The 13,355-nt window shown below is 36.8% G+C and overlaps 1 protein-coding gene across 1 annotated transcript; it reads right to left on the minus strand.

The window, feature by feature from the left end:
• Window positions 1-9,590: 9,590 nt before the first annotated feature.
• On the minus strand, window positions 9,591-10,331 carry LOC140137089 (E3 ubiquitin-protein ligase TRIM56-like). The gene has a single exon (XM_072158748.1). It carries the CDS (start codon window positions 10,329-10,331, stop codon window positions 9,591-9,593), a length of 741 nt encoding a protein of 246 aa, XP_072014849.1.
• Window positions 10,332-13,355: the final 3,024 nt, after the last annotated feature.

A 13,355-nucleotide genomic window follows, 5' to 3' on the forward strand; every position in this document is an offset into this window, starting at 1 on the left:
TCATCCGCAGAATAACATTTTCACATGTAATTTTTGCCTTTAGCCTTAAATGTTTGATAAATATAAATGACGTTCTTTGTAAGTTAACTTCCACGTTTACCCAGATATTATTACCAGTATCAGATCTCTCAATCTAGTATATACAGATTTACGAGTCATCTTACCCCCCTTCAGAAAGTCAAATTGGCACGGTACATGTACAATAATTTACTTCCGAATGGTACCTTGCGCCTTTTAGCTCCACTTATTCATTTACACCGATTAAAGGATTCTCCTTAAACCAGCAAGCCTGAGTGAGGGCGTTACGGTGTTACATCAGCAGAGCTAAGTGAAGGCGTATAGTATCATTAACACATTCTATACGCTACAGTAAAGCAACAAGCACATGCAAGCAAGTATTTCGACAGTATCAATAAAACTAAATGAGGCTAAATGTAGCCCAACTGTACGTACAATCTGGCAATACCGCTCAGTCTGACAGAAATGAAAAATATCTGTTGCAATTTTCTGATTTGCATAAAAGTAATGCTAGTTCATGGAAGTTGTAAAACAATTATTTCTTTTAATACAAACACATTTCTTGGTACGACAACTTTATAGCACTGTTTGAATATCAACATGAAGTAGTAATGACAAATTTTAATGGATACTAACGCCTCTGAAGTTTCGTGATTACATAGACAGCACGAATATTTCGTTTTTATTCTGAAACGCCGTGAAGAAGTAAGTAGAACAAAACCCAGCGCAATATGGGTCGAAAATCACTTCGTGATTTTCGCCCAAAAAGGCTAGTTTGCGTCTGACGGGCAAGCAGCGCGGTGTGATTGGTTGCTAACCTGCGCAGTACGGCATTTTTGGTCTGGTTGACAGGACGTCAGACGCAAACTAAGTCTTTTTAATTAGGTCTTCAATAATGTTGTATTTGGAAGAAGGAAGTTTTTCAATAAACCAATTATTAGATACAAATAAGTATTTGTTTATGCTCTTTGGACAATCTTTGATAGTCTTTGTAAAGACTGTATAAGATAATCGTGGATTTATCAAAATTAAATTGACAATGTTGTTTGACAGGTTCAGGGAGGGAGGGCTGTAAGGATTTTATGGGAAGTCTAAGTTACACCTGGAGTGAATAAATAATCATTGCGCATTTCCTAATCAATGTACAAATTATACCATTCTGATGGTGGTTGTGTGTGAAGCTCTAGAATATGAAAGTGATGTACCTACCAGATACGACACTAGCGGTCTAGTCTCTATCATCGGTGTAGGATTTTCCTTCAGCGATTTATCGTAAAATTTATCTTAATTGTCCATATTTACAGCAATCGATATTTTTTCCCATGTGAACGGCCTGGAGTCCCCTGATCACCCTGGTGTGATTATCGGGACCAAGGCTATATGTAGTACATGAAAGCTGTATGACAAGCAAATTATAATCATCATCGGAATTTTCGCATACTTACAAATACAAGCAATCCACTTTATCTCAATATCATAACAAGTGATCGAGAGCCCAATAAGGTCAGCTGTTTCAACAACACATTGAGTCAAACAAATGATACACATAAAATCAACAAATACGTGGACACCAAAATATCATCATTTAATACAATATGTGACCGACAGCACGAATGAGCCGTAAATGTCCTAAATTGTATTCTGAGTTACAGTGATAAGTCGTGTTCACACGGTCGGATTTAAGTCACTTATTACCGGTAATAAGTCACTATTACCGGTTATTTTCCGCTTATTACAGGTAATAACTCACTCATGTTTGGCCGTGTGAACACGACTTAAAATGTGCACGAAGGTCGTATTCATCGGTACCTCATGTTGCTTCGACAAGTATCTCCTTTAGATAGTCAAACACCTTTTAAACCAATCAATAATCCTATTGTTGAAGAGGATACTAAGCTTCTACCTTCTACGTCTATAGAATTCTTAACAGCTCTGGTCTTTGTTTGCTTTGGCTAAATCATGTTCAAGGGGTGGGTTCAATGACCGCCAATTATGACTGTTTGATATTATTACAAGCAATGTGGAAAAAGAGACACATGTAGAAACGAAACAAAGGTACTATTTTGTTGAAGCAGCAAAGTTCAACAAACCATAACCCCGCTTCTGGATATCTTTTGAAGTCAAATTATATACCATTTTAAAGCTTATAATATATATTTTCTATAAAAAATAATTAATAATAATAAAACAAAATTGACCGAGGAGGAATTTACGGCTCGCTCGTCGTGTACAGTCATCATTATCCATTCTCTCACTTACATAAACACATCCAAATTAAAAAGTCTCCACTAGTTCCATCCCCATTTAATCAGAGTCTGATGAGTTTATGGCAAAAAAATTAATATAATAATTTTCTATACACTTTCCTTCGAAGGTTGATACCAAATTTTATATGAAAAAATAGGAACCGTTGTTTGGAAATTCGTGCAATTTTAAAAATGACATAGGGAGTTGTATCACGCAGCGGAGCTAGCGTGAGTGCCAAGAATTACGTCGCCTGAATAGGCCGGCAGAATAATCAACATCTACCAATCTAAAGGCATCTGAGAGGTCTAATTTCATTTTCATTAAAGTTTTACCCATGCATGTCAAAATGCAAATCAAATACCCCGCTCTTTTAATTGTGCGCAGGCAAGTATACAATGATTCCTGTACGAGTTGCTTCGGCCACATAATAAGCTGATACCATGCATTGGCCTTTGCGTGGTCAATTCGTAATTTGTCATTTTTAAAATTGCACGAATGTCCAAACAACGGTTCCTATGCTCACGATGATTAAACCTTTGATATCAAATTATATAAATTATTTTGCCATAAACTCATCAGACTCTGATTAAATGGGGATGAAACTAGTGGAGACTTTTTAACTTGGCTATGTTTATTTAGTAGCTGTGTTCTTACCTGAATGGGTGACTACACTACCTATGTGGGAGATTAAGTCTTCCATAGGTCTTTGAATTTCAGCTGGAATGGCCCAATTAAAAATACCTTAGTAACAATAGTCTTTATTGTTTGCAAAAATTAGCCCTACAAACTTACAGTGTGGTTTATAGGTCAATCATCAACCTTGAGTGTGGGGAGGTATAAAACACCCAAAAAATGTATACAACTTTAATATTACATTATAAACGACAAACAATAATTGCCTTGGCATAAAAGGTTTTTTTTTTTTTTTTCACTTTTTAATCACCTGTACTTGGGGTTGGTGGGGAAGAGAAAGCATAATTAAACATTCTAGCAAAAATACAACTCGAACCAAAGATGAAGGCTCCAATTCAAGTCTTAGTTATAAAAACCTGACAGAGAGCAGGTTCAAAGATCAACTGAAGGAAGACTTTGATTCAGAGTCCTGACCCGATCCAAATCATATCTTGGCCTTTACTTCTAGATTAGCCACCAGTCCTTCTTCATCGGATGCAACGATTCAAATACAAATTCAAAGTGATATAAAAGAACAAACCCATCCACACCCCTCCCCCACCCCACCCAACCTGGCTTAGAAATGCGAAATGCAGTTCAAAACCACATACTTTAACGTCTAGAGGATTATAGAGGATTATGTATTCAAAACCACTCTGCCATTAAAGTCAACGCGGAAATTTATAGTTTGCCGTGAACTATGATGAAAATACGTCAATTTAAAAAAAATTAGTTGTGCATATTTCCTCATAGACTACATAATTACCTCTTATGTATTATCTAGTAAATATGCCAATTATTGGAAATCTAATTTGGTTTGGGGAAAAACATGCCACATGTTGCTGATTTTTTTTTTCAAACGTCACGATTGGTATATACTTTTGTGTGTGCTCGTCACGTACACCAAATCAGTTTGCGAAACGAAGTTTTGTCATGAATTCCACTTTTAATTCCCGTAAAAATGGCATGGTTTTATTTGAGCAAGCAGTGTACCATACTTCTAAACATTTTTAAATATAACACGTCATAGATTGTGCCCGGTAAGAGAGGGGGTATGGAGGAGGAGAGGGAGGGTATTTACTGCGCAAAGGCTTCATGAATCTTTTATCAACATCGTACAGCCACACTGTACAATATATTGGCGAAATCCTACATTCTTTTATAGGAAATACACAAAATTTGGCATAGATGTAGCGCTTACAACGCTGAATACGGTAATTCAAGATATGGAATTAAGTGAAACATTTCAATATGACTTACGTACGTACTTTTTATATGCTTTTTACCACAATTTTTACCCAAAAATGTCATTATTACAGAGGATATAACTACCTCAAGGATCCTCCGCAGTAAAATTTAATCTTCTCCGTTATGCAGCTGTGGGTTTGCCAATATACTGTGAACATAAAAACAAGCTGACACGAACCTTCTCTATACTTTTTATGAAAAATCCATCTCTGCCGGCATTTCAAATGATAAACCTCAAACACTCCAATACTTGTCTTCAAAACTGCCGCCAAAGAAAGAATAGATTAAGGCAACTCAAGCGTAACAAATCTTTTATTCCATACAAGGATTGATTCGTAACATCATACATAATCGATATATATCGACTATTTAGTAGAAGTAAGAACAAGACACAGCAAAGATACTGCATAACATTTTCCAAATAATTTTGTGCTGAACGGTTAGTAATTTTACAGGTTTTCAAAATAGGTAGTTTTGTCAAAACTTGGAATTCACCATTTTTACGCAATACCCTGTAACTTCTATTAGAAACGTCCAATTTCGTCCCAAGTATATGTAAATTTTATAATTTAAAACAATAAAACAACAAAAATACCAATTTCCCGGTATAAATCATTCTGGGACACCCTGTAGAGGGGAGGGGAAAATATGGAGAAGATAGGAGAAGATAGGAGAGGGAAAACAGGAGGGGAAGAGGAGAGAGATTGAGGAGGGGAAAGAAATAAAGAATAGGTATTTCATTAGACTTTGCGTAGTAAATTGGAATATGAAATTGACAAAGCTGACGAGCCTTTATTTAATAATATACAGCCTGTCTCAAAAATAATTGTGCAAGTAAAAAGCGCCCTCATTGGCAATTAGTAAATATCGTTGTAGCATGATGCTTACATCAACGTCAAGGGCGTAGTCTTAGCTCTCAAATGCCATTTGTTCTGTTCAATTTACTTGCTTTAATCTCGAGATGCCACTTTTACTTGTGAAGAGGGTTTTACATGTAAATCAGTGATACATGTAGCATCAAGTTTATCAAGAGTTCCTTCGTGAAATCAAAAGAATGCATTAATTACACAACCATACAATTTTTTTGACTGTTTTTACCTAGCTGGGGGGTTTTCAACCCCCCGAGCTAGGTACTGTTTTGCTATCCGATCTTTCTTCTTTCTTCTTCTTCTTTCTGGCAATAAATTTCAAAATGCTTCTCCTCCTACATGTTACACCCTACAATTACGTAACTTGCACATATGTATCGGCTATATCCAGTGCCCATAGGGTGCAAACAGAATTGGGATCAAAGGTCATTAAAGGGGCATTTTTGGTATATAACCAAATATCTTCAAAATGCTTCTTCTGCCACATATTACATAGCACAATGACGTCACTTACACATGTGCATCGGCTTTACCCAGTGCCCATACCTTGCACACAGAATTGGGGTCAAAGGTCATTAAGGGGGTAAAATCTTACAATTGCATTATCTGGACATCTGTAAGGAGTATGGGGCTCAAACTCGATACAATAAATCTCATGACCAGGGGAACATTTTGCGGGGGTCAGGTCAAAGGTCATGCAGAGGTCAAATTTCAGAAACGCATTTCCTGGACATCTGTAAGGGGTACGGGGCTCAAACTTGGTGACAACAAACTTAATGATCAGGGGAACATGTTGGAACACTTTGCAGGGGTCAGGTCAAAGGTTATCTGGGGTCAAATCTTTATAACTTCATTTTCTGGATATCTGCAAGGGGTATGGGGCTCAAACTCAGTGACAACAAATCTCATGACCAGGGGAACATTTTGCAGGGGTCAGGTCAAAGGTCATGTAGAGGTCAAATTTTCTAAATGCATTTTCTGGACATCTGTTAGGGGTACGGGGCTCAAACTCCACAACAACAAACTTACTGACCTGGGAAACATTTTGGAACACTGCAAGGGTCATGTCAAAGGTCATCTGGGGTCAAATCGTAGAATTTCATTTTCTGCATATCTGTAAGAGGTACGGGGCTCAAACATGGTGACAACAAACCTCAAGACCAGGGGAACATTATGGAACATCATGCATAGGTCAGGTCAAAGGTCATCTGGGGTCAAATCTTAGAATTGAATTTTTGGACATCTGTTAGGAGTACGGGACTCGAACTCAGTGAAAACAAACCCCATGACCAGGGGAGCATTTTTGGAACATTTTGTAGGGTCAGATACCTCCACAACACCAACATGCCCCAGCTAGGTTTGTGGTCTATGACCACCATTTGCCACTAGTTACTCTTTTATTATGATACAGGAATAATGTTTTGCTTTTTCCACTTAAACAGATTAAAAGATAAATACATATTTCACATTCTGCTGTAAAATTAAATACATGTGCATGTCAATGATTTTATCATGGTAAATTCTGTTCTCTTTGTCACTCAAGATATGTTGAAAGATAAACATATATTGCACACGTATAGGTTAATGAAGGCGTATTACTTAAAATTAGACAAAATAATGCACGCATGCTGATATTGATGTGTTTAATGCACGAGCCCCGAAGAGGGAGTGCATTAGACGCATCAACATCAGCTATCATTGATTTACACGTACAGCTCTCTTACGTAAAAGTGGCACAATTGTGATTTTACCCTTTCGTTGTTAAATTAACATATCTCGAGATTAAAACAAGCAAATTGAACAAAACAAACGGCATTTGACAGCTCAGACTATGCCCTTGACGTTGATATAAGCACCCTGTTAATACGGTGTTTTCTAACTGCCAAAGAGGGCGCTTTTCACTTGCACAATTTTTTTGAGACATGCTGTATAGGCCTATGACTATCGTAAGAATATTAATTGAAACGTATAGCTAGTTTCAAAATATTATGATAAGGAGATTAGCGCTGGGTCCCGACATAATCCTCGTTGAGTGGTATCGCGAGTCTTTTGTCTTGAAGTGGGATTAATAACTACTAAACTTAACAAAAGAGATATATTTTGATGCAGTCGGTTACAAGCTCTTACACATGCCCTTCTTTTGAACGCACATTGATACACATGTCCCGAGTTTAAGCGACAAGACGCTGTTGGTGCAGTAACCAATCACACGTTCGCGTTGGAGTAAATTTGAGCAAGATATCCAATCGAGATTTCTGAAGTTGCCGTTCCAGTTGAAGTAAATTTTCAAACTTCATTTCGCAAGCTCTCTATTTACATGTTCATTTCAGTACTTCAGTCAAAATATTTTTCATGTGCTTCACTCTCAGCAGTCCTGATAACAATTCGGCTATTCCAGTCGAAATCCATCCCCATATGGAAGACTTGACCTTAATCTCTTACACAGGGGGTGTAGATTACAAATGGAGTCACCCATTCAGTATAATGCCATTTTGATATGAATGATAGCAACGTTTGCACAGTATTTTTGTGCGATCTGAGAGCACATCAGATACGCCAAATAATTTGCATTCTGAATACGACGAATGTCCTTCTGATAATAAACTGCCATAAAATTTGTATTATATCGGGAATTTAAAAAAAATCAAAATTATTTGATATCAGAAGGACATTTGTTGTATTCAGAATGCAATTTGATATGTATGATGTGCTCTCAGGTACCACAAAAATACTGTGCAAATGTTGCTATCCGATCCCTTAAGGGATTGCTTTCTTAAGAAAATGACCATAATACAAAAGCGCAAAATTCTGCAACCTTATGTCAATGTATAATATGTAATATGATATGATATTTCCTGAGATCATGAATAAAATGAAACGGAAATGAAGATTTTGTGAGAATGCTTACAAAGTGTTCATAAACTATACAGTCATTATCTAACTACACTTATCATTTCCTATTATTTAAATTTGATTGATGTGTACAGTATAATTGCAGAAATTTAAGAAATGTCAGTGCTGAAACCATTTTGTTCTTTAGTTTTTCAAACCAGTGAAACCAGAGCAACTTTTTGACCAAATTTTGAACAAATACAATCTCATGCTTTACTTTCCTCAAAGGTTGAATGACCAGACAGTGTTGGTGATAAGAAGTCCGAGATAAAATGAAGTCAATTATCAATTTGTATTATGATAACACAGATACAGAAATCACATTAGGAGTATCGTTACTCCACGTCGAACGGACTGCCTTTCATTCCAGTCCCATTTATCTTTACATGTAGTGAGCCCCCAAATGGGTCATAGGCAATTGTATATGTACCATCGTTTTTGTCCTCTACATTCGGTGAATATCCATGTGATTGTGCAGCCTCTACCTTGTCATTCCCAGAACTCATCTGAAAGCCATAACCATTTACAGTTTGAACTATGGCTTTCTTTAAGCCAAATTCACCCAGCACTCCTAATTCAATGGTACATTGATTTGGGTCAACTTCTGTAAATGTATTGTTACTAAATGGACTTCCTGCCATTTCAATCCCGTTTATCTTAACATGCAAAAGTGATGATGCGTTATAGTCAATTGTATAGGTGCCATTATCGTTGTCCTCTTCAAACAGTGAGAATCCATCTTGTGTAGCTTCTACCTTAGCATTGCTTACTGTCATCTTATGGCCATTGATATCTACAGTTTGAACAATGGCTTTCGTACAGCCACGTCTATCAGTAGGTAGTCCTGGTAGAATGGTACATCGCTGTGGGTCAACCTGTGGCAGGGTGTTGAATGGACTTTCTTTTATTTCAGTCCCATTTATCATTACATGTAGTGACGATGAGCCCCCATGCATGCCATATGATTTATAGTCAATTGTATATGTGCCATCGTTGTTGTCTTGTACGGTCAGTGAGAGTCCATCATGTGTAGCTTCTACCTCGGCATTGCTAATGGTCATCTTATGGCCATTGATATCTACAGTTTGAACAATGGCTTTCGTCCAGCCATGTCTATCGGCAGGTAGCCCCAGTTGAATGGTACATTGCTGTGGATCAACCTGTGTTTTCCTTACAGCCTCAGTTGCAGGTAATGCTGATGTAGTTCGGTCTCTGGCTGGAGATGATTGTCTTTGATTCTGATTCTTGTGTTGACTATTTCCTATCTGATAAGAAGGAAGCATCCACACAATATCACACAAATGCTGCAATGATTCTTGGATCTGTGCCATGGCTGAATGATGGTCCTCGGTGAAATCAAAGTCGGTCTTATATGATGCAGTCTCAGGTATCCAGACTGTTACTTGTAGTTCATTTAGTCTTTCCATGATTAGTTTTTTGAGGCCAGGAGCTGCATGGGATGGTTCATCACACTTGATTGAATAGCAAACTCACATGCGGTTGTCATTAGCGCGGCATGAAAGTCTATGGATTCAATGCGTGCAGTTAAATTCTTCATCTCTGTTTCATACATTTTTTTCAAGTGTGTTTGAGTTCTGTTGTAATTAGCATCAATTTGGTCGTGTAATTTCCGAGTTGATTCTTTCATTTCTTTTCTTTCCTTTTGAAATTTGTGGTCATAGTTTGCTGCAGTTCTTCGGCTGCCAATCGTTTGCATGCTAATTCCTCGTTTCTCTCATTTACTCTATCTGCGGAGAGCTGCATATCATTAACAGTCTGTTCAATGGCTGCTGATAGCGCAATAAGGTCATGACCCCGATGGTCAAGATGGCCACATGTGCCACAAATAGGAACGTTGCAGTCTGCATCTCTACAATACATAGTCATATCTTGCTTTGAGTGTTTTGTACAATGCTGCTGTTGCATCATGGGATTGGATTTTTTGGCTTGTAGTTCTTTAAAAGTCATGAGCTGATGATGTCGCATTGAGCGCATTTTTTGATGACTATCTATACAGTCCTGGCACTGAAAAGAGCCACAGTCATGGCAAAATCTTACAGCTGTATTACTGCTATTGCAATTTCCACAGGTTACTGCCAGATCAAAGATACTTTGGTATGCATGAAAGTTTTCCACAATGAAGTTATCAGACAGGCTGTCAACAGTTTCTCCTGGCAAAGTGATCAGTTTGCTGCATTTTGGACAGTCAAACTGTGAACTTTCACCAGCAATGTTTTGTAAACATGATTTGCAGTTGGTATGAAGACAGGGCAAGCATTTGGCTTGATGTTCATCATTGTCGTATGGCTGCGAACAAATTGAACAAGTTAAGAACTCGTCCTGGAGTTCTCCCTTCATTTGGGTTGGTGACAGAGGAACAGCCATATTGCTACTTCATATATTAACAAAGAAACCGAAGTATAAACAAGTACGCGGCAAGTGCTCGTAACGAAATGACCCGGGGAAATGACCTGATATGAAGAATGACTGTACTCACTGAATGGTACAAACTGATAAGAATTGCAACACTTTGGACTTAGTCTGAGCGCTGCAGTCACGTACACCTGTACCATCTAGGATCTCTCTAGCCGATTGCCAAAGGGCTAGGACACAATTCTTGAACCCATATCTACGTACTTGTACCGATATATTTATGGAATGACCTTTGACTGCATTTGGTACAATAACTCATACTCAAATAAACAAGGACAATTTTCAAGTTTAGAGCCATCGAATAGAGATTATTGAACTTTGCCATTTGTTGAGACCATTTTGGATCATTATTATCCCTAACCATGTCAAATCTAACAAAATCAAACAATGCATCCCTGTGATGGGATGACGCGAACACCCTAAGTCATATACAGTAAGCCAAATAATTATGGTACCAGTTCTGTTCACACCTGTATATCCTAAATAAAGGAAACATATGAATATATGAATACAAAAGCCACCTAAGTCCATACTTTGGTCAAATTGAGTTAAGCATGGGAAATTGTTGCTATACATAGGCCTGTTATATGCATGAAAGAACAACTCAAATTCATCCTCTGTGTCTATTGGGCATGTGAAAAATAGCATGTATGAAAGAATCACCCAATTCCATGATTTGAGTCTTGTAACACATTGATTGAAATCCAGTATGTATAAAAGTCCACTTGTAACACATTCATTGCTGGAGAATGACTTTTGAACAAAAATGGGTTTAATAAAGGAAAGTGTGTGGTTTATATTACATGGCAGAATGCTTATCAACATTATACATACCTGTGTGCTTTATTTTGTATTATCTTACTAGTGGTAATCTCATTCTAACATTGTTGTCTTTGTATATGATTCAAAAAGTCCAAAATTTAAAATGAACCCCACGAAGTCCCTGAAATGCTAATCGTCATACCTAATACAGGTTAATCCACTCATTTGCACGTAAAACTTACCATATTGACCAGGTAAATCTAACTGAAGGAATTAAAATGATACACAGGTTTTTCTTTCAAAATAACTTCGCATGGACTTAGGTGGCTTTTGTATTCATGTATTCATATGTCAAAATTAAAACAAACAGCTAATACCTGTACTCATTAGCTCTGATTTAAGACCTTATTTTGTTGATATTGGTTGAGAATTAAAAAAAACGGTGATCTGAAGAAACGAAATCAAAAGTTGCACTTCTGTGTTCTAATCAATGAAAGCACGACGCTAGTTTAAACGTGCTTATCAATGGAAGCGCGGCGCTTCGAACGCTTTGTGCACAAATCAATAGGGCATTTAATGCAGCAAACTGCAACTTTTACATTGGTATCTTCCTTGGGTTTTGGGATCACCGTATCTTTATTTCTTGAACAATTTCAACGAATGAGGTCTTAAATTCGAGCTAAAAGATGCAGCTCTGCATGTTACAATTATGACACATCTGCCTTTGTTTAGGATATACAGGAGGTGAACATAACTGGTACCTTAATTTGTTGGCTTACTGTATATGCACGGTTTTGTTGGCTGGGCCAGCAAAACAGCCATCGCTACCGGCTATTGGCACGCGAGGGGTCAAAAGACTGGGGTACCAAGCAACATCTTTGTTCATCTCTTCTCCTTTTTCGTTCACTCTTGCCTCCTTTCCGATAGCCAAAAACTACTTAACAAAATATCAACCAAAAATATTGTCACATTGCTTTAGAGAATAAAGGTGGTTTTAGCTGACTTTAGTGGTAATATAATTATTACAAGGAATATACCAATACCATTATTTTTAGTATAACAAGAATAAGCCAAATTCCAAGTTCAATACCAAAAATAATGGTATCGTGTAGTAAAAGAAGGAAAGAAGCACAGTGATTTATAGTGCGCTACACACAACACAACCCTCAAAAAAAGACTATAATCTTTCTCAACAGCTGCTAAAATAAAATTCAAGATTTTGCCCACGGAGCTACCTGGACTTTGAATTATTACTCGTAATCAGTGTCTCGTGGTGTAGGTACATTTGTATGAGTTTTGTAATACATTTTGGACACTAGTTTAACAGTTTAGACTTTCATTCAGATTTTTAACCTTTAAATAGCTGTCATAGTTGTCAAAGTGACAATTATTTGGTGTCAATTAGTTAACTACTAAAATGCTGACAATTATATTCATGCACAAAATGTAAAGTGACAAAAAACAACCTGCTGGCCCGACCGACCTAGAATATTTGTTTCGGAGGATTTTTTTTAAATTTGGCTGGAATCAGGTAAAATCAGCCGTATTTTGTCCAAAATTGCCTGAACATTTTTGTTTTTAGACAATATGTTTGTCAAAATAAGATTTTTTTGATTTGACAGGTTTTGGTGAAATATTAGGGTAATTTTTTTATCTTCATGTATTTTTATTGTCAAAACAAAGACATCACAAAAAAAATCACAATAAATCACATGGAAAAAACAAAAAAAGCAGCATAAAAAAATAGATTACATTGGTACAACTAAAACATTATACAAGTGAAAACAAGATCCACAATGTGCGTGGGAAAAGAGAGAGTTACAATTCAAATCTCCATTTTTTAAAATGCACAGATAATCTACCTTTTCTCTTAGCAATATAATATTCGGTATCTTTAAGAACATTCAGAAAAGTTTTAAATAAAACGAAAGTAGGTTTTTTGTCCTGAAATTTACACAGATATATATGATATTTCAAAGATAAGCAAATGTAAGTGATATATTTATCTAAGGGCACTCCAAATAATTTATCAAATGTTGACAAATCAAAATCAATGTCATGTTTAACTTTGATAACTTGAACAAGCGCCTCCCAAATAGGCTTAACAATATCACAATTGCAAAAAACGTGAGAAGAAGTTTCCGGAACTTTATCACAAAAAGCACAGTTGGGAGAATTTTTTCTTTTGATTTTAAATAAAAAATCATTAAAAGC

Source organism: Amphiura filiformis, chromosome 17, assembly GCF_039555335.1.
Source record: "Amphiura filiformis chromosome 17, Afil_fr2py, whole genome shotgun sequence".
Lineage (NCBI taxonomy): Eukaryota > Metazoa > Echinodermata > Ophiuroidea > Amphilepidida > Amphiuridae > Amphiura > Amphiura filiformis.

Excerpts from the sequence above, each read along its gene's own strand:
- LOC140137089 (XM_072158748.1), bottom strand. The coding sequence starts at position 10,331 with ATGGCTGTTCCTCTGTCACCAACCCAAATGAAGGGAGAACTCCAGGAC.